Source organism: Papilio xuthus, unplaced genomic scaffold (assembly GCF_000836235.2).
Source record: "Papilio xuthus unplaced genomic scaffold, Pxut_1.1 DF825017.1, whole genome shotgun sequence".
NCBI classification, from domain to species: domain Eukaryota; kingdom Metazoa; phylum Arthropoda; class Insecta; order Lepidoptera; family Papilionidae; genus Papilio; species Papilio xuthus.
This window is the reverse complement of record NW_013533632.1, coordinates 1,137,337-1,160,526: the sequence shown is the minus strand read 5'-3', so window position 1 is coordinate 1,160,526 and position 23,190 is coordinate 1,137,337. Positions and strand designations below refer to the sequence as shown.

At 31.5% G+C, this 23,190-nt stretch overlaps 1 protein-coding gene across 6 annotated transcripts in view; it reads left to right on the top strand.

Moving 5' to 3' along the window:
* Window positions 1-22,899, top strand: part of Evi5 (ecotropic viral integration site 5) — a 35,100-nt gene extending 12,201 nt beyond the window's left edge. The window contains exons 4-19 of one of the 6 annotated variants that reach the window (XM_013324058.1): window positions 2,687-2,806; window positions 6,379-6,546; window positions 12,199-12,419; window positions 13,213-13,404; window positions 13,642-13,806; window positions 14,133-14,327; window positions 14,773-14,931; window positions 15,287-15,520; window positions 15,688-15,906; window positions 16,153-16,260; window positions 16,584-16,778; window positions 17,304-17,471; window positions 17,962-18,057; window positions 18,406-18,504; window positions 19,923-19,972; window positions 21,419-21,496. In XM_013324058.1, coding sequence (XP_013179512.1) covers window positions 2,740-2,806; window positions 6,379-6,546; window positions 12,199-12,419; window positions 13,213-13,404; window positions 13,642-13,806; window positions 14,133-14,327; window positions 14,773-14,931; window positions 15,287-15,520; window positions 15,688-15,906; window positions 16,153-16,260; window positions 16,584-16,778; window positions 17,304-17,471; window positions 17,962-18,057; window positions 18,406-18,504; window positions 19,923-19,972; window positions 21,419-21,425 — 2,343 coding nt within the window. In that variant the 5' untranslated portion in view covers window positions 2,687-2,739 and the 3' untranslated portion in view covers window positions 21,426-21,496. Of the gene's footprint in view, window positions 1-1,558; window positions 1,710-2,686; window positions 2,807-6,378; window positions 6,547-9,701; window positions 9,800-12,198; window positions 12,420-13,212; window positions 13,405-13,641; window positions 13,807-14,132; window positions 14,328-14,772; window positions 14,932-15,286; window positions 15,521-15,687; window positions 15,907-16,152; window positions 16,261-16,583; window positions 16,779-17,303; window positions 17,472-17,961; window positions 18,058-18,405; window positions 18,505-19,922; window positions 19,973-21,418 lie in introns of those variants that run through there. The other 5 variants (XM_013324056.1, XM_013324055.1, XM_013324057.1 and 2 more) reach the window with 5 other exon arrangements.
* The last annotated feature ends 291 nt before the right edge of the window (window positions 22,900-23,190 follow it).

Below are 23,190 nucleotides of genomic sequence, written 5' to 3'. Positions count from 1 at the left end.
TTTGGTATATTCTAGGCGTTATTATTATTTTATTTAAATTTATAAATCTTATTTAAAATTAGTTCAATGTTGTCATATAATAATATTTTTGCTGATTAAATTATTTACTTGGTACTTAATCGATGACCGAGATCTAAAAGCGTCGATGCTTGCACTTGCAAACTTGATGACTCTTGTCCCGTTATTCTGATCACTTGTCAAGATGACATAAATTCATTCAATAACCCTACGTAGTCGGGGAGTACATGTACTGTTACTATGGGAGTCCATTGTTTAAATCATACTTCTTACTAATATTATATAAATGCGAAAGTTTAGATAGATGGATAGATGGATGTTTGTTTGTAGGTATCTCCGAAAAGGCTCAATTAATCTTGATGAAATTTGGCACAGATGTAGAACATAGTCCGGAAGAACACATAGGCTACTCAATAAGTTTTATTTTAATTCCGCGCAGACGGCGTTGTGGGCTAGTATATGCATAAAACATGCCATTTGATAAAATAGATAATTACATAATTTTTAAATGTATTCCAGACAAAAAATTTCTAATTTATAATATACACTTAATATATCCTAATGAGTCTATTTTCATGTTATGACTACCCTTTGTGGTTTCTGAACCAAAAACTTCTATGGACTTTTTTCTACTTTATATAGTAACCACAGGATTGTACATGTGGATTCAGGTTTCATAGAAATGTTATTATTTGTACTGAAAATACAAATAAGAATTGAATTATATACTTAGTTAAATAATGTTTCTCATGGAATAGTAGCAGCTGTTGCTTAAACAAGTTTCAAAATTTATGGCGACTTAATAGCTTATTGAATGTTGTATTTACAGTGATACTTAAGAAGTTCGTACTCCTGATTTTCTTTTGGAATAAAAGGATCTTTTCTATGTCTGTTTTTATTAGTTTTATTCACATTTGACAAATCTATTACTTGCTTATGTTGTTTAACGCATTTGGCGTATTAACATCAAGTTAAACGAATACTTTTTTGTCCATTACGTCTGATCTTTAAATAGCAATCGTACACCAGTATATAGCAATATATAAATCTTATATATAAAATTCTCGTGTCACAATTTTCGTTTCAATACTCCTCTGAAACGGCTTGACCGATTCTCGTGAAATTTTGTGAGCATATTGAGTAGGTCTGAGAATCGGCCAACATCTATTTTTAATCCCGCGCGGACGGAGTCGCGGGCGACAGAAAGTATGACATAGAATAATTTAAGTTTTGAGCGACAGGTTCAGGTTATCAAAAATCGAATTAAAACGTTTCCATGGTGATTTCATTTGTAAGTAGAAGAAAATACATCAAAAGATTTAAAAGAAATGTTTGATATTTCCATGTCGGATTTCGATTTTTACAGGTACGATTTTGGTATGTTAAAGTTTCCATTTGATGTAAAAACCTGTCGTGAGATATAATCCGACGTTTAACATTATGTATTACACGTGCCAGCGATCGCGGGTTTGACGCCATATTGAGAGCGTTTCTCTACTGTACTTGTAGTACCGTTGCTTTGCTTAGTGTGCATTCGACCTCCGCACGTAACGGACCTGTCTCCCGCGCCTCAGTTTGCGGTGCGAGACTAGCAGTTCGCTAATAGTTCTCTAAGTGAAAATAACTACCGATGTCGTTCCCGGCTAGTAAGCAACCCGCCGTGTGCGATATAACAGAAGAATCAAGTTTATGTTAGTAGTGACTTTCATATAAATGGAATGCTAATATAGTATTAGAAAGAGTTGATGAATTAAATATTTGTTGTGACACGTGATTGTTTAGAAATTAATGTCATGTATGTATAGAACCGAAAAGGGCAGTTATTTTGCAGTCTTCTAATACAAATATTTCATTTTTTATAAGTAATATTTACTATTTTATGAAATTGAAGGGGGATACCTTTTCGGTTTATTAAATGTATATCGGTGGAAATTTAGGTAGTTTAGCATGCATATGTTTGTAAGTAAATAACTTATAAGTAGTAACGTATGGTGTTCGATGTATTTGAAATAATAAAACATTTTTAAACCACGGCCTTGTAGCCTACTTTGAACGGATGTAGTGTAGGCTGCTCTTGCAGATTTAAGTTTCTATTTCTAAATTAGGTTAATAAATTCTTACAAGAAATCGACAGATGCATGTTTTTTTTACTTTCTATCATCATTGTTATGTTTTGGTGTCATCATTTACTCGTGCATTGATTTGTTCTTTTCATGCATTTGTTATATCTCGGAAACTAAAGTAGTAAGGCTCTGTGTTGGATGTTGATTACATTACAAAAAAAATAAATTCAGCGTCGTTTTTAATTCTAAGTTAAAATTAAGATAGAATAGATTGATAAGTTAGAAAATGTTTTGTCATTATATTTTTTACATTAAAGCTTCGAATTAAAAATTGTTCGATTAGGTTAGGTTAGTCAATTTTCGCCATTTAACTGTTTTTAATTGACTTTGCGTCAAATGTACATAGAATATGCAAAAAATAACTTAGTCTGAAAGAAAAGACTGTATGACATGGGAATGTATGACTGTAGAGAGAACAGTCATTTAGTAAGCTAGCGTCAACTTGTTAAATCCACATTAGGGGGGATCAAGCGCTGGTTTATTCATTATTAAAAGGAATATGGATAGACAAATGCATTGTCTTACGAAGGCAATATCTGGTGCAGAAGCGGTGACAGTGAGCGGAGTGAGGCAGTTAATATAGAGCAGCTGACACGTCATGGAGGCAAACGTCGTCACAACACAGCCGCCGACTCCAACCGCGCAGAGGAGTTTAACTGATCCGAGTATGACAACTTGCTCCATTCATCTTAATAACACTAACAGAAACTCACTCTAAACTTAGGTTTTCACTGCCGAACTATCACAATGTTATCTCTGTTTTTTCAGAGGTAATTTTTGATTTTCGATGAAAGTTTCGGTAGTGGAATGCCACGGTAACGGATAATTGATACAGCGCACAGTTAGAATGGGATGGAACCTTGTCATCTTAAAACAAAATTCACTGTTCTGCATGAGAATTCCGATTTCCTTCAAGGCAACTTTGTTTAAGAAGCAATATTTTAAGACAGGTTTATTTATTATAATTAAAATTTTATAGCGTCTCGTGGTTGGAGACAGGCGTAGCCAAACTTCCAGCCCATACCTAAAATTATGGTTAGCGCAGGACCTCTTATCAAATTACTAACCGCCATAAAGTTTAGATGAAATAATATACCATACCGGCTGCGATTCCAACAGGTCATATCCCATTTTGATCGTGCGCGGATTGTAGCAATTAACTCGCTTGACTAATAATGTTCATTTAAAGTGTAAAAGTGCACATTATACTATGTTATTCGTGAACTTGGTCCCACAAAAGTCATGAATTTACACAAGTTTCAAAACATAATCTTTTATGTACATGAATTCATGTGCATTCTGCTTAATTGGCTTTGACATTGGACATTTGCATCGTGTGATTTTGTGTATATACATGTTTTGTAAATATGCGCCTGTGAAATTTATTTGTATAAAAAAACGTGATCGTAAATTTTAAGTAAGACATGTGTAAAAATGTTGTTGCTTTTTCAAGCAGAATGAGAGAGACAACAATTTTTTTTATATCATAAGGTGGCAAACGAACGAGCGGCCACCTGAAATCACTGAAATAGCGAAGTGACCGTTGCCCATAGACATACGCAATTGCATATGCATTGCTTACCTTTAATCGACGGAAGAGAAGATGCACAGAAAGAAAATATTTTCCCTTCCCATGGATCCTTCCATCCGGAAAGTTCACTTCCACTTCCCATCCTTTCCTTATAAGAAAAAGGTTGGGAAGGGAGAGAGGACTAAATTAGGCCTCCGGGACGCACACTCATCAAACGAAACGCGGAATTGCTTCCACTTGACGCCTGTCTTCTGTGTGATCATGGTATTTCACCGGGCGAGCCGGGACAATTCGTGCGAAGATGTTAAAGCGGGCTCTACCACTGTTGAAATGTATATGTTTTTATACAAATGTCTCGACAGTGCAAATCATAGACATAATCTTGTAAATGCTCGTATCTAATAAGTGTGATTTGTGGTTGGTTTTGGGTATGTGTGTAGTTAGTCTGTATTTACATTTGATTATTAGTGTGTTTTTATGGTAATAATCTTTACTACATAATAATATTTTAAGTAAGAAACTTTCTACAATTTTTGCAATAGGGGAAATATACACATATGTTCATTAATAGGCATCATAAATATAAGGAATAATTTACCAAGTAAGCAATTTAATTATAAGCAGACAGCGCATGTTTTGTGATTAATAGATAAGTCACGGTTGTCATATTTGTGTATTTATGGCCATGTAACTAAATCGATAAATACATTCTTACCAAAGAAATCTAGATCAAATCAGAGTGAAAATATCTTCCATTCACAATGTTAATAATTTAACGAAAACATTACGTTTATATTATAAATAGATTATGACAAATTATAATTAATAAGAAATTATAACTAATAACTAAGATTATTATCGAAAAACGAATTATTTACTTATTAAAACAATATTATTAATAACATTTAATTAAGATAATTTTATTACTTGTCTTGCTTTTTAATTTATTTTGACAGTAATTAGTTAAGTATTGTTATTAATTACGCGCCTTATAATTAAACAAACTTTAATAATTCAGTTAACCGACCGAGAGCCAAGTTTGTGATTGACATTTAATTTATTTATACTCACAGCAAACTGTGTGATGTGCATTAAAGGGAGCTGTCAGACACACTATCCGGCCAAAGCAAATTAGCCAACTATTAATTTATTCGAATAGTGCTTTTAATTTAAACTGATTGCTCACTAAACTTGAACTTCTCAACACCTCAAAGGCCGGCAACGCATCTGCGGTTCCTCTGGTATTGCTGATGTCCATGGGCGTCGTTGAACACCTCGGTGTTCCCGTTGCTCGTTTACCCTCTTCTGTTATAAAAAAAAAACTTTGTCATTGATTGAAAAATGTTAACATTCAATTGTTCAAAAGAAAAAAGTTTTACATTTTGTAATGTAATTGAACTAGTTGTTCTAAATCCAGTGGTTTTTCATCATTTTATGTACGACTCGACGGTTAACTTAAACACAATTAAAACGATAGTTTTTTTCTTAATAGTTGCCAGTAATTTAGATTTAAATTTAAATAGAATGTTTAAAAAAAGAAATTATAAATTATTTCAATGTTACTCTATTCGACTTCAACTGCTGTTGATTTTTTCACTAACAACATTGAAACTTTTCCCGCGCAAACCTTTGCTCTCATTGTGATCTCGCTCAAGTTTAATAAACACAAAGTTGGTTCACAATTTCCCTTGTCAAAGTTTCTATTTTTGTTTACTTGAAACTTATCAAAAAGCTACGAAACTTAAAGAAAACTTTTCTAAGGAAATCCTTTTCTGTTAAACAATTTATTTTTATTTACTTTCAAAGATTTTATTTATAACATTATTATCACCGAATGATTTAATGACTTTTTTATTTCTGTTTAACACTATGTACAGTCGAGGACATTTATTTCCGATCCATTTCGGTGAAATATAATATTTATGTTGACTATGATGTCACTTGGAAAACTTACTGTAGGTATAAGATATTTGATGCTACGTGGTATCCGAATTTATGTCTTGGACTGTCCATTCATTTGACATGATCATTCACAAGGCATGTTCATTATTTTTAATACATATTTATTAAATGATTTGGGTTAGCACATGAATGCTAATTTTGAATATTTTTTCACTTATGTAGTTTATTGGGCCGTGTTAAGTAAATCATTCTATTGCATGTTTCTATTTACTTACAATTTTTTCTGTTTTTCTAACACTGACAGTTTTTTTTAAATGTCTATCACGGTTCATATTTTCAATCAATCTGGGATATTATTTTTAATTACCTATATCTTTTTCATTTATATGAGCCAGATTGCTGGGCTATTGTTAAAATTATATGAATACACATATTATTGCACCTATTTTTTTGTATATACACGCAATAAAAGTATAATCATCGTTCATAGTGGTGTAGTATCGCAACGCTTTGCTTTTGCTTAATTCAATTAGTTTACGATGTTTGAATTTTGTGTCTCTGTCTCCTACCGAAAATTCTATTGCCATGGTACTTGAATTAATATTGTCACCCGTTTCTTCCTTTAAGAGAAAACATTCACTACAATATGTATACAAATGTCGTACTTGTATACAATATGTATACATATGTCACTTTTGTATACATTTGACATCATGTCTTTAGAATTATACGGTTAGCATAAGTCTTGTCTCTAAAATAGAATGATAGGGTAGACGGAAAGATTACCCAACATATGTTTTACAGATTTAGTTTCGGAGGCTGAAATTCCAACGCCGGAGCGAGCGCTTTTGCACAAACTGGAGATTGAAAATAAAAGGATAGCGGAGGACGCTAAAGCTCACTGTTTGCCGAAGACGGACAAAATGCACAGCAGAAAAGGTTCCGACACATCCGTCATATCTGTTACGTCAGGTAAGATATTTTTGTATTTTGATATTTTCAGCATAAAAGAAGAAATAAATTATTAGCTAAACCGTGAGTTTTCACTGCGGAAGTATGCGATATTATATTTTTAACTCCTTTTCCCCCCAAAGAGATTTAATTTAGTACATGTATATCAATTATAAACTTGAATTTCTAGAATGTTCTAATTACTTACTATTCTGAAGTTTTCTATCTATTTTTAAATTTTCTCGCTGGCGTTCTTTCTACGTTATTACATACAAATAAAAAAAATAATTTGTCGTAAATTAATGTCATTTGAACATAAATGCTACTTTGTCGCCTTCAACTTGTACGATAGGAAAACATTCAGTAATCGATTTTATAGCAATTATAATTGGTACTTTACGTTTAAACCAAGTTATCACGAATTTATTTTTTTATTTACCTCGTGATATTTCATTTTTGCGGAAGTTTTTAGTTGGAAAAAACCTTGACCTGACAATTACAAATACTTGGTAGCAACATTTCTATAGTTCTTCTCGAGAACAATCACAAAAACAAGAATATAATTGTTTGAAATAGGTGCTTTAATTTTACACGGGCATACGTTCTTTTTATCTTTATTTATATCTTACTAATATTATAAATGCGAATCTTTAGATGGATGAATGTTTGTTTGAAGGTGACTCCAGAACGGCTACACGGATCTCGCTAAAATTTTAAATAGATATAGAAAATAATCTGGAAATACAAATAGGCTACTTATTATTTTTGTAATTCCTCGCGGACGAAGTCGCGGGCAATAGCTACTTTAGATATACTAAACATTCACACTGTTATTTTACTCTTATTGCTATAATATGATTTTGTTATTGTTTGGCAATGACTCCGTCTCCATTGCCACAATACCTGGAATACCTTAAGTACAGCGCTTTAGTACCTAATCGTATCCAAGGCCGATAATTAAATAAGAAACCGTTGGAACGATATTTATTTCGTTATATTTATAACTATCGTGTTTATGTACATACCTTGAGTAAATGTGATAAGAGAACCTTATATTGCAAAAGTTTAGGTAGAAAATTCCTTTACATATTATATCAAGATGGTTGGATTTAATATATTAAATATATAATACTGTTGAAGATTTCATTTATTTCAATATCGTACCGAATGTCGTATAACAGAATAGCTATAAAGTAACAAGTTTGTTTGACAATATTTCGACGATAGCATCTAATCATAAGGTTTTAAACGTTTAACGTATACTAAGAATGTTTATTAAGTAGATATAGGTAGGATTTGGGTGATGTTTTAGACAAACTCGTATCGGTCTCATTAGTGATGTTGCACCGTCGAGTGACCTCAGAACTCAATAGTTGATAAACATTTTGATCTATTGTTGATAAACAATAAGACATTTTAGGATTGCTTTTATGCTCTGCAAAACATGTTTTTAATATAGTATTAATTGTCATTCTAATTCTAATTAAGATTGTTTTAATTACTATGCGAGGTACAACAATGGATTGCCTCCTAAACTATATATCGGATTTTTTGATAGGCATTAATATTTGTAAATAAGTTATATTTGAAGTAAATACATTTAAAATGTTAGATTAAATAAGTAAAGCTTTGAGTTCGATTATTGGATTCGTCTATTAACGAGCTCAAAGCGAACGTCGAACCTGCCATAGCATCCCTTTGTTGTCTCGAGTGTGGACCGAACCCGTACTGCAATGACAGACGGATTCAATTTGTACTACTCATTTCAGTCTGTGATTCCATTTACCTACCATGTTAAGCTATCGATCGTTTATACAAAGCTATGCAGTGCCTCTTTGTTACCTTACTTATCAGATTTTTCAGTTTAGCCGGTTAATTGGTGTAGAAATGGTATATCTTTTATTGCCCCCAAGTCGTTTAAATCAAGGCCATCTGTAACCTTTTTACTTGAAGATTGAATGTTTTTGGGTAGCCGTCACTGCGCCATTGTAAAAAAAAGCCGCTTGCTAAGAAAATTCTAAACACAAATAAAAGTTTTGAGTCTTTAAAAATATAGCAATCGCCCTTATTGTTATTGATTTTAATATGTTGTACCTGTGTCGACATAGCAGTACGTACGTGTTTGTAGTATAGCTATTTTCCCTAGAGTCAATTAACAAATTGGTACTAAAAGTTTTGAGCATTGCGTGAAAACAACAGATTGTTAGTTTGTCGTGTTAAAGTTCAGGTTCAGTCGTAGTTAGTTAGGTAATGGTACTTATGGGATGTAGTTTTATATTTAGTATATATGTTTTGTCCTTTTCCCCGCATTGTACAAATCTATAGGAGCTAACGTCTCATAACAATGTCACTAGTATTTATAGTTTCGTCATTTATTTATCAGTTGGTATCTTAGCTTAGTTGTTAAGCAAGATGTCCTTATTCAGTTAGTTCTAGGATTCCAATCCGTAGTACAGGCGTATTAATGGCCTAACATTCGAATAAGAAGATACTGCAGCTAAGTTCCGTCTATGCCATTACGTTTAAATGTTTAGTAATCTTATTTATTATCGGAGTTGTTGTTATCGTAGTTATTTAAACTAAGTTGTTATTGTAGACGAAAGATTTTTGACAAAGTGAGTAATGGGGTCATTAAAAATTATAAATGAATCATTTTGACCGCAAAGTTTACATAACAGAGTAAATTATTTCACTTAACGGTTTCTTTTAATTATTGTTAAAAACAAAATCAAGGACGTTAACTTAGTGTTTAATTTTTATATTCGGTGTTACTCGAAGCGATTCGTAATTTACGACACCGATTGCGTAAAATTGCAAGAGAACGGCAACTCACTTTCAGTTTTAACAATCTAAGCCTCGAGTTGGTATTCTTTTAAACGAGTATTGTACTTTTAAATTACGGGAAAATGTTTAATAATATAGTGTTGAAATCCATCCAGTTATTATTGTTGCTAGTTGTTGCATTAAAATGTTAACAAATGAATATCGCGGTATTTATACCTACTTAATAAGGTAATTAGGCAAGAACGAAAACATTTATTTAATAAAAACTATACGTCATATCTAGGGCAAATATAGTGCAAATGTTTTTATATCAAATGATCCTTATCTCTGTATATCTTGTATAGATGTAAAGAAATTTGTGATAGTGGTTTATCCCGCACTATCATCACGTGTTGACTTTATACCGCTGAGATGAACGGAAGGAACGATGTGTTCGGTGTTAGTGTTCTAGAATTCTATTTGGCCAGTGTTTTGGAGAACATTAATTTGGGTATGTATTGATTTTAGTGTTACCATTTAAATAACACGTGTATGAAATGTTTGTGTTCTTTCGCTATTAATTTAATTGCACACCTGTTCCGTGAAAGCACTTTCATATGTATAGAATAAATTAAGGCTGGTAATGTCATGGTCGTGGCAAAGTCATTATATTTCAACTCTTTGACGTCTAATCTCATGTTTTATCTATTTTTTTATATCGATTCTTCATAACTAAATCAATAACGTCGAAGCGTCGGTGAAAAAGTCGGGGTAAAATGCTGTATGCTAAATTATGATAACACTTTAAAAAATCTGGTTTTGAGAGATTATCTCATCGTCAATCTGGAAAATAATCTGTCAACTTTATTTGCGCGTTTGAGAAAACAATAAATGTAGAGGAATCCCTTCTTGCTTCCGAACGTCGTCTCCTCTTGAACTAAGGGAGATTAATCCTACGATAATTAGAAACAGCATTCGATTTTAATTTCATTCTGATGGTTGTTTACGAGACGTTGCAATACTTAATCGAGATGAAAGTAATTTGTTGGGTGTGTGAAGGCAGGTGATGCCGCGTCTAAACGAGCTCTGTCCGGTGGGTGATGTGTCATCGTGATTCATCGCATTGTTCGTTGCCTTGCATCTGAAGCTTGTAGCACATAGCTATTAAAGCGAGTCGAAACCGAAGCGAATCTTATCGCCTGTAGCGCGAGGCACAGATGGAATGCAGAGATTGTTCCATAATACGTATTTACGAGTCACTATTCTTTTAGCAGACAGGCTAGACTTGTCTAAACTAACTAAATCTGTGTAAATTTTACTTCACTTTGCTATAGTTCCGGTTAGCTGTCGTGGTTGTGTCTTGCAGGCTTTAATGTTTTGTCTCGATTGTACCTAATGTTTTGTTACTGTATTTTATCTCAACAGCCACGCCAATGCTTCCTGTCATTACCAACATATCGTATACATTACAATGTAGGTAATCAAATGATTATCTGGACATAGTTTTTTTTTACCACCTCGTACTTAATTTTAAGGTTTTATAACCTTTTTCGACAAAACATGACGTAACTTAAAATAATGACATGACTCGAATCTCAAACATATCTGTGTTTACGATACGTTCCTTGTATCTTTATGGAACAATGTAAATATCTTATGTCCCGTTTTATGACACACTCTGAAGGAATGACAAAAATTTAAATTTTAGGGTACTTGTCATCAAGAGTAGTATCTTTTTCATAATACATTAGTTGTAAGAACAACGTGTAAAATGTTTCCGATTTTAATCTTAGCAATGGAAAATATTAATTTAAACATCGATTTTTTTTTCTTAGGAGACTTAACAAATTCTACATGTAGTTTTAAAAGATTACATCAGTTATGCATCCCGATTCATGTATAGTTCGTTCGTCATATTATGTCAAGTTATAGGGATCGTCCAAGTAAAATAACTTTTATAATACAATTTTTTCTTAAATAACAAAAGGCTTAATTAATTCCTTTTAGCATCATTTCATTAGAATCAATACTATGCTAATGTTTCTTATCGAAACTCGTTTTTAAATGTTAAAAAATTGTTGCAAATTACATTTTGTTTCTTATTTATTAATTTATTTCAGTAATTTGTCACCATATTATAACTATTATCTACCAATATGCTCTGCCGGCAGGCACTGATAAAACATCTAAATGTCGGATGTCTGGCAAATTGTGTAAATGCGAATTGTAAATATTGAATAACATTACTGTTGAACAAAAGCATGCAAAAGCGAAACACTTTCATTATTTATTTCAATTACATCTAAGAGAATATGCGAAGACTATTTTACAATAACAATTGTACGAGAATTTTAGATATTTAACATGCGAACTAACGAACTTTAATCTATTTGGCGATAACTTGCGCTTAAGCGAACTTTCTAATTGTCTGCTAATCTTTACTTAAGTTAATATCTGCTGAATTCAGGACCACCACTTTACAATTAATATATAATCTGGTCTATAACTTTATCTGGTCTTAAAGACGTCTTAGCTCAGCGAAAAACAATTTGTAATGTAAATTCAACTAACTTCTGTACTTATGTAAAGTACGAATACTAATTTAGTAACATAGCTGCTTTTGGCGCGTAATTTTGATGTCGCTTTCTTGATATAATTTGCATGGCGATTGTTATTGGCAAAGTATTGTATATTATTACTACAAGAATCAAATGAATGGGATTTTATACGATAGTCTCAACAAATTCTAGATAATTTTATAAAATAAAATCAATGTTTATGTACAAAATCTTCAATAAGATAACTAAAATGTCGAATAAAAATCCTTAGTACAAACTTACTTCAGCAAATGATTACGATACGATATTTTAATAATTATTTTAATACTGATATAAAAAATTAATTTTTCAGCGACGAGCAATGATTCGGAGACGCGTCCGACACCGGTTGAAGAAGACTTGTGGTCCCTGTGGGGGAGGATTGTGATAAACTGGGACTCGGAATGCCGACGAAGAAGACATTTCATCCGGGATCTCGTCCGACAAGGCGTACCCCATCATTTTCGAGGCATGGTTTGGCAACTGCTAGCGGGAGCCAAAGCTTCTGACAAATTATACTCGTCGTATATAAAGGTAATTTTTTTTTAAATTTTGGTGTCAAACTTACTAATTATAATAATGGGAAAGGGCAATGCCAACAGGGCTGTATTAGGATAATCTCTAATACACAACCAACCATGCGTAATATGGATTTTGGTACAGAATAGAGCTAATACTAGGGCTGTACAAAATTGAAAATCATAATCTCTGCATGCACGCCTCTAAATCTCTGTGTAATTATCAAATTAATTAATGTTCTATAATTTACATTTAAGGTTTATTCATTTACAATTTGTGGATTAATATTTCACTTGCATGTTGTTGGCGAATAAGTCATGTTGAAAATTCCTAAATGGAAATAGTTTTCCGTAATCCGCAATAATAAATATCGTTCCAACCGATTTGCCGACTTCGAGGTGCGTTGATCCGTGAAGAGCCATCGGTATGCGGCAATTAACTCATGGCTCATTTGACAATCGCAAATAAAGTTGTCGATTTAAACTAATTGCATGACTAACTTTTAAAGAGAGCAATGTTATGCACGTATTTGATATAGAATTTTTTTTTATCTTGTTTTATGCAATCGATTTTATTAATAAGTAGCTGTCGCCCGCGACTCCGTTCGTCCACGACTTCGGTTGCCTGCGACTCCGGTCGCGCGGAATTGATAAAAGACATAATTAGTAGCCTAAGTGTTCTTCCAGACTATGTTCTGTATATATACCAAATTTCGGCAATATCTGTTCAGCTGTTCTGAATATAGCTTCAAACAAACATCCATCCAATTGCATTTTGTAATATTAGTAAAATATATATTTTTTTACAGGAAAAGTCAGCATGCGAGAAAATGATTAGAAGAGATATTGCTAGAACATATCCTGAACATGAATTCTTTAAAAAGAAAGATGGCCTCGGCCAAGAGTCACTATTCAATGTGATGAAAGCGTATTCACTTCACGATAGAGAAGTTGGATATTGTCAGGGATCTGGGTTCATCGTGGGCCTATTACTTATGCAAGTAAGTGAACGGCTACTGCATAACTAAATTTCCATTTTTATTATTCTCATTGCTAGCTGTCGCCCGCGACTCCATCCGCGCGGAATTAAAAAAAGCTTAAATAGTAGCCTATGTGTTCTTCCAGATTATGTCGTACATGTATGTCAAATTTTGGAGATATGTTTTAACAAACATCAAATCTTCTAGACATTCCCATTTATAATATTAGAAGGATTAAAATATTAATTTATTTTCCAGATGCCCGAAGAGGAAGCTTTTGCAGTGCTTGTAACGATAATGCAACAGCACAGAATGAGAGACATGTTCAAACCCAGTATGGCTGAACTTGGTTTGTGCATGTTCCAGCTTGAGAACTTGGTGCAGGAGTTTTTACCAGAATTGCATTATCATTTTCAATCACAGGTGAGATTTTTAAAAGTAAACATTAGCATGATTATTCTGGTTTACATTGTGCCAGTACAGTAGGACAGTAGTGTACAAAATCACCGCTGGAATACACCTGACTTAATGTAAATACTAACTGGCGCCAGTAAGCTAAAACATGATACTGTACTGGAATAATGTAAACAATGCAAAAGCGATGAAATATCAAAAACTTCATATATTTTTAACAAGATCTTTTCAAAAGAGAATAGGAGATATATTATAATGATATTAGATTCGCAATAATTTTAAAGTGGTGTAGGTAATCTTTTTTTTAATAAATTTTTATTTTTTTTCTATTTCAGAGTTTTGCGACATCAATATATGCGAGTAGTTGGTTTCTAACATTATTTACAACGACGTTGTCACTGCCACTTGCATGTAGGATAATGGATGTCTTTCTCTCTGAGGGTTTCGAGGTTGTGTTTAAGGTTGCTTTGGCACTACTCACTCTGGGTAAAGAGGAACTATTATCACTTGATATGGAAAATATATTAAAAGTAAGTAAAATATATATAAACTATTATAATTTGCATTCGCCAAAATAAATGAATTTATTAGACTTTAGATTCACTATCAAATTAATTAAACTAAAATTGTAGCAATTATTTTAAAATAATTAAAATAAACAGTATTCAAATACATTAAAATTGTTATTTTACAATTTTAATATGAATTTGTTTTCAATATATATTTATTAAAAGGTGAAAATAGAAAAAAAATACATAATAATAAAATTATTTTATTCTCACGGCTGAAATACACGAACTATTTTATACATTAGAAACTACCGTCCGTGTATATCGTGCCTTAAAAGTTTTTTTTTAAATATTGCACGTCACTTCATTATATTTAATGTTTTTATTATGTTTATCATATCTAAATGAAGTAATCAGTTGTTATCAGTTTATGATTTTGATAACTAATTGATAACATTGATAACAGTACCTGCAGAAAGAATTGCCGGCTAAAGCTGACGCGAACCAGGATGAGTTTATGAAGCTTGTTTTTTCAATAACTGTGAACCAAAAGAAAATGAAGAAACTAGAAAAAGAATACACGGTTATTAAAACCAAGGAACAGAGTGATATAGCAGTGCTTAGAGTAAGTCTTGATTTTTTTTAGTTCGAATATTGATACAAGTTGCAGTACTGTAAGACAACATTTTAGAATTAATTTTATCCTCTATAGATAAAAATCAATGTCTGTCCCTATATACATACCTTAACCATTGGACAGATTATATTAAACTTTGATAGGGTATTTTAGAAAGTGATTTAATCCGCGCGTTATTGAAAAAAAAAACATTGTAGCGTATTTGCTTTTTCAGACTATATCTTACATCTATGCCTAATTTCATCGAGATCTGTTGGACCGTTCTGGAGATACCTTCTCACAATCATCCAAATATTCGCATTTTTAAATATTATTATAGTAATATGTATCGTCTCTTTTATAGTGCCTTCGAGAGGAGAATAGACTTTTGAAGCAGCGTGTTGAGCTGCAGGAGAAAGAATGCTCGGCCCTGGCGGAAAGACTGGTCAAAGGTCAAGTGGACCGGGCAGAAGGCGAGGAAGAGACCTATGCACTTGAGAAGGAGGTCCAAGCTTTGCGACGAGCAAACATGGACGCACAGCAAAGGCTAGCCGTGGCACAAGATGAAATACGATCCTTAGAAATGACTATTGCCGAGGTAAAATTAATTTACATTAGTGGCCCATCTTTAAAATCCGACCTTAATTCATATATTAACGATTTAATTTCATAAAATACATTTTAGGAATAATTTTAGCAACGTATTTTGTACTACAAAAGTGTTAAATACACAGATAATCCTAAGAAATGTTTTTATCCTTTCAGAAAAATTCTCGACAATCGTCATTGGAAGGTGTTGAAAAGAATAATGCTAAAGAGGACGAATTAGCTCGTTGTCTTCAGCGGGAGCTTGTTAGAGCGAGACTGCATGCTGCGGAAAGAGAGGCGGCAGAAAGAGAGCTGCTGGAAAGAATCACATTACTGGAAAATGAGAACAAGAGTTTGAGGAAGCAACGAGTGGACAATAATGTCGCACATCTGCAGGTAAAGGGTTAAATGTGATTCTGTCACATTTGTATTTATATGTATTGTTGTCCCTGTTTAGTTTACAGAGTAAAAAGGGATGACAATATGTGTCACAAGTATCACGGCAGTGGAATTCCACGTTCAAATGATTGTTTTTAGGGTTCCGTACCTCATAGGAAAAAACGGAACTCTTATAAGATCACTTTGTTATCCATCCGTCCGTCTGTCAAGACCCTTTTTTTATTTATAATTTCTTTTTCGTAGGATGAGTTGATAGCAGTAAAATTGCGAGAGGCGGAAGCGAATCTCTCACTTAAAGAACTGGGTCAACGGGTCAGTGAACTCTCTGATGCATGGAAACGACATCTACAAGTAAGTATATTTATTACAATAATAATATTGACAATAATAATATTAATACATAAGTATTAATCGTATCATTTTAAACATATATAAATTATAATATTTATTTCTTAATTTTAATAATTTATAAAAATTACAACTTTCTAAATACATTTATTCATTTTTATTTCTGATATTTATGCTATTACTGTTGGCACTCAAAAACCTATTGTCCCCAGGATATTAAAGAATTTTTATACTCAATTTCCTATAAATAATTTCCTAATTCAATTAAAAACAATGCATTTAAAAATCTTTAAATTAATCTAATCTTAATATTTATTGCATTTTAGGAGCATCAACAAGTAATACCGCCGCCGTCTCCTGTACATTCCAAAGTTGTGTTGGATATAATGGCAACGCCGAAGCGTCTTTTACGTGCGTGGGAGGGCAGGTCCGCGGAGACACAGAAACTGGAAGAGGAACTCATGTCCACTAAGATACGAGAAGTGGAAGCGCTTACTGAACTCAAAGAACTAAGGCTTAAGGTCAGGTGGCTTTGTACATTTGTGATTTTCAGTGGCGATAAATTTGTGTAAATTTTGTTAAAAATTGTGTATTATAACTTAAACATTATAGTTTTATTGATACTAAGTGCGATTTGTGTATATTTTATTATGCTATTTGCGTAAATGAATAGATTAAATTTATATTTACAATTAATATTATTTTGGTTTGTAATGTCATCAAAAAGTGTAGTTACATTTTCATATGTATGCGAATCTTTTGAAAAAATGCAAAGCGATGATTTTTTGACATAATTGTAATCCTCTAATTTTTAATATTTTGTATAAAAAAACATATAAAGTTCTAAATTCAAAAATATAACAATTATGAATAAAAACATGTAAAAAGTTCCGTATCTGTCGGCAACACATATGTTACTCATAATTTTTCCGACTAGTCTTGCGAATTTACTGCTCGCGACATTTTTAAAAACAGCGTACTGTTTGCACTAGAGCGACATTGCTTAGTGAAACAAGCGCTTTAATTGTCATTCCGTATTATTCCAGGTGATGGAACTGGAGGCTCAAGTACAAGTATCCACGAATCAATTGAAGCGGCAAGATGAAGAGACTCGTCTCTTACGCGACAGTCTTGATGCAGCTTTGCAGCGAGAACGCGCCCTTCAAGTACGACAGAAGGAATTCCAACATAAATACTCTGATTTGGAGAGCAAGGTTAGATATTTTGTTTGTTAATATAATAATATAGCACTTTAAACAGTTTACAGTACATCTATATTATCTTTTTAATATTACAAATGCGAAATTTTAGATAGATCGATGGATAGATGTTTGTTACAAGGTATCTCCAGAACGGCTGCATGGGTCTCTCTGAAATTACGCATACATGTAAAACATAGACTAGAAGAACACATAGGATATATTTAGTTTTTTTTTTTTAAATTCCGCGCGGACGGAGTTGCGGGTTACAACTAGTAGTTAATACAAGAACAAAGCAATGGAATTAAGCTTCGAAAACAATGAATGTAAAGAAAAAAAGCATTTTTTTAATTATTTTGTTTTACAAGTTCTCTTCTTAGCCTTAGTACATTACTTAACCCTATGTGAAAAAAAACTGGTCTAAAAGAAAATTGGATTGCAATGTTTAAGTAGCGATGGTCATTTAATTCTTCAATGTTAAAATAAGTTTATATTAAAATTTCAGGCGAAGTATGATTCAATGCAAGCGAACATCAGGAACATGGAAGACGCTCAAAGAATAGCCGAACTTGAAACAGAAGTGTCGGAATATAAAATGAAGGTAAATTTGTTAACAATAGTCTTACAAAGATTTAAAAGAAGATAATTGCCTGTCTTTTACTATATGTATTTACTTTGTAAAAATGGATCTTTTTTTCTTACAAATAAATACGTAAATGAATATTAGTCGAATTCGTGAGCTTTGGCAAAGACAAAATAACGTCTAATAGTTTTACTTTAAAAGAAATGGATTTCATTAGAAGCATTTTTATATTTTTTAAATTTAAATTAGGCAACTCTTTGGTTATTTTCAAATCAAAAAGCATTACTGAGTCATCATAATTCAATCATTGGCATCTAAATGAAAACAGTTTTTTTTTATTTATATAGTTTTTTTAAACATTTTCAGAATGTAATGATGGTGACCGAAGGTGAATTGAGAATCAACGCCGACGATTCGGAACGTGTCCGCGAAATGCAAGAACAAATTGCAGAACTAAGGGCTGAGGTAATTTTATTAAAATATCCAATAGGAATGTATTTAACAAAGCACACGAGTGTATTTGAATTTTCCTAGACTATGTTTTAAAATATGTTTTTAGTTAACATTCTTAACTAGTTAAATATACTGTTCTACAGTCGTTAAGTGGTCATTGATTTGCCCCTTAGTGTAGTTTAAGTTTAATCATGAACTTAATAATTTTTGTCTTAAAATTTAATAAACATTAAATTGATTTGAGACAAAGGAAATGATATATTATTTATTTGTTTTTTTTTTGTAAATATGTAATCAAAATATTATTTCTATTGGGGTCTTTTTATATCATTCATTTTTTCATCACCAATCATTTTTAAAGGCTTTATTTGTTTTTTTTATGTTTCAAGGGAATATGTAAGTTCACATGTGTTATTCAGGTGCTCACTGAAAATGCGTTTTGACTGCAGTAACACTTGTTTTGATACACGACAAGGTCGAAGCTCCTAAATATCAACTTCCTTCTTTTGACCGTATACAACTACTTGACACTCGAATCATCAATAACCGGGATATTACGTCAGTTTCGTGTGCATTTTTTTATCGTTTTTACCATTGTTTGGAACTATCGGATTACACGATATAGTGCCAGGTTCCATCGAAATCTCGATGGCTTCTCCTTCTTTTTCTTGAGGTGCCTGTCCGACTAACGAATGGCTTGATGGCTGGCAATCCACAATCGTGCGGTTATCGTGTTTTACCTCGCACAGGCTCGTTGTGCAATGATTTGTCCTTAGCGCTATTTACAAACAGTTATAACTTAGGGGCCTTCAATAAAAATATCTATTTACTTTAAAGGCAGAAAGGACTGCTGTTTCTCTGGCATTGGATTACCCCTTCTTAATATATGTAAGAAAAATGTGTTTTTCAAAGAAAATGTAAGATATAGTCACTGCAGTCAAAACACAAAAGGCACTCAATTGCATTTAACGCTTTTATCATTTAATGCGCTTTTCAAATAACCACACCTTTTTATATTTTATTAGGAAGATATTTCTAACTTTTTTTTCAATATTTGGCAGTCAATTCTAATAAATGGATTTCAATTTGTCACAGTGTGCATAGGAGCACGTAAGTCTATCAAAATTATAAATGATGGTTACATTAGTAAATAACCATAAAATATTTGGTAAATTATTAGAATGAAAAACATATTTTTCGTAATAACTGAATATCTATTATTTCATTTGTCATATTAATTTTCAATAGATTTTTTTACCTAATAGCTAAACCTTTTTTAATTCTGATTGAAATCATGTTTTAATTAATTGGTTGATTTTAATTATTGGGAATTTAAATCTATTGGAAATTATTTTGATTTAATTCAGATGATTTTCACATATTAACATGCATGTTTGTTTATCAAAACGCATTTTGTTCACAACGCACAGTTCCCTACACGACTCACAACACTGGTCACCGAGCCCAGGAGAAGGCTCGAGTAAGTTATAAATTTTATTTTTAATTCAACTATTATAATTTGATTATTATTAATTAAAAAATATTTAGTGAGGTATATTAATAATTAATTAAAAAATATATAATAATAATCGAATTATAATTTTTGAGTAAGAATTAGAGTTTCTTTTTGTCAGAGAATTTTGTTTGGTTGTAGACAATTGATTGAATATAAAATAAATTGGTTTAAGGCGGGGGTTTTCGTTTTTCTTTAAAATAATGCTTCATAATTAGAACAAATTTATAAATTAAATTTTTGTAACTATGTTTTTAAGTTATTTTATTGTCGTAAGGCGACCATTCATAAATACCATCCTTGGGTTAATTTATCTGTTTGCTTTGATGACTTTTCATGATATATTTTTAACATAAGTATTTTTTCAATTTTTGTTGTGCTTGTGTATCTACGATGTAGTTTATGATTAAAAAACAATTAAAACTTTAAAAAATAAGATATAATTTTTACTTTATTAACCAATGCATGCAATAAGTTTTTTTTTCCGCATGTTTTTAATTTTACCCGATTTTTCTTACATTTTAAATTCAGTCGTAATTAATATTTATAAAGGTATATTGTTTTTCACAAAATCATTATTTTATTACTACATTTCCTTTGACAATGATTTTTTTTTATAATAAAGGTGGTGGGAACATTTTAACATTATACAGTGGATATCCACTGCGTATAAGCACAAATATACTAGTGAACGATGATAGTATTTTCTTTGTATATTTAGGTGTATCTTTGATGATTTGTGTGTGAATTTCGATGTATTTATGTGTAATTTTTAGTCTATGCTATGTTGTTTTTCCTTGTATGTTTGATGTTTTATGGAGGTGATAGATTTTATTTGTATAGTTTGGTTGTGAGCTAGTTTTGTCTCGTTCTTTGTATTTGAATATGGCTTGGGCACATCTGATAATATTGTGTTTAAGGGTTTTCAAAGTCTTAAAGACAAGACAAGACTTAAATTAATACAATCATTATAATAAAAATAAAATATGATTGAAAATTATATTACAGTGGCATTTATATTTGTATTTTTAATATGAAGGAAAGATTTTTTTGCTGTCTTCACAACTATATTTATATGTTTTACTCTGATGTGACCAAACTTCTAAAACAAAAGTTGGTATAAAGTTGGAAGTTCAATATTAGAAGTAGAAATATGTAGGTGCACTAATTGTGTTGTTAAGTAGATTAGAAATTGTTTAGTTAGAATTTTATTTTCAATCGACATTAATTATATATTAAAAATGTATATAATTAATGCCAATTGAAAAAAAAAACTATAAAATGAGTGTTTGGCTACTTGATATTTGATGTCCAACTATGATTATCATGAAAAATACATTTTTATATAACGTGATAATGATAGTTGCCGTTAAAGTAATTTTGTGTTAAATTTTTATTTTTTGTGTTTTACAGATTATGAGGTTAGAGGCGTGGAAGGCGCGAGCATTAGGCCGGACGCAGATAAGTCGTGCTGTCTCTCTAGAGGACGACCTCGAAGAGGATGACAAGTTGAAGCTTATCCTGCGCCGCGAGTCCACCGCCTCGTTAGACCTCGTGCGTAAAACTACGTAGCACCAACCAAACTACGTCATACGTACTCGAATATTATACTATGGGTCTGCGCATAACGCTCACTAACAATCGAATGTTCGAATGAATCGAATTCGAAATTTGAATTTTGGAATTCGAATTTGAAATTTATATTTTGGAATATGAATTCGAAATTTAAATTTTGGAATATGAATTCGAAATTTAAATTTTTGAATAAGAATTCGAATCCAACGTTTTAGTTTTGATATTCGAACTCATTTTAAACAATTGGTAAGATTCGAAATACGAATAATCGATTCAAGGTAATTGAATACTTCGGTTAATTCAAAAAATTGAACCAGAATTATTAAATTCCTTTGAATCAATATATTTGTTTGAATGAATTTGTAATTCGTAAGCATATTCGCACACCTCTAGTATAAATCAAATTGTTTTTAAAGGATTTTATTTTATCACAGATTATACATGTTATTAAGTATATATTAGTATTTTTTAATATCTGTTCGTATGCTCTGGAGACATAACTGAAACATTCAGTCATTGCTGTGAAGGCCATTAACTGACTTATCTTTCACAATTTTATTTTCTTTCTCTTCTACATTTACTATCCGCTCTTTCTTTCATCAAATTAACCACCAAAGTAACAACGTTGTCTCAAAAGCATATGAAAAGAACAAAATCGAATTATAATTTTTTAATTACTGACTTTCCAAACGAAACTTACTGTAAGTATGGAAAACTTCGAGTACTTCTGACGGTTGACCTTCTCTATTTAATATTTAGGGTAGGATTTTTATGACAATGATGACTGAAAAGGTTAAGCGTAGGATAGTTTTTTTAAATATATGTATTTGATCTCTCATTTCGTCTGATTAATAATTTACTTGTTTTGCACTTGAGACAAACTTTGTATAAATGCATTGAAAAAAAAAATATTAAAAAATATAGTAATGCATAATAAATTCGAAATTATGGTGAATATGTCAGTCCGTTGTCAATTACTGAAATTAAGCAATGTTTAGATTTTTAAATGAAAATTAAAGCTGCTTTTATAGATTTGGATATTTATATATTTTAAGATAGCAAGACATTAATGTGATAGGCGAAAACAAAATCGGCCGTTTTCATTTTGTATTCATATGTGCGATTGAATATACCTTCTTGTTTTAAATATTTGTATGTAATTTATATTTTACAAATTCATTTATAATCCCGGAATAATTCGAACCTTTAAAGAAAAAATTATATAGGCCCCAGGTTGGGTCAAATTGTGAAAATTTTCATCAAATTATTCCATTTTTAAATGGTTTTAAAACTAAAAAAACTATGCTAACAAAAACCAAACTATGATATTCAAATTTAAATGAATATTATTAATAAAAGTACTAAGTAAGTATTAAGTAAAATACTGTTAAATTTTTGGCTAATAATACTTAAATGGGTTACTTGAACATTTGTAATTTAAAACTGCGGCAAATTCGAATTATTTATTTTTTAAAACTATCCGTTAAACATTCCAATATAATTATATGTGAATAGTTTTAAAATTAAATAATATATTTTTTAATATCTTTGGAGTTAAAATGTTTCAAATAATTTCCATAATCTTATCAGCATTATTAATTATAACATTT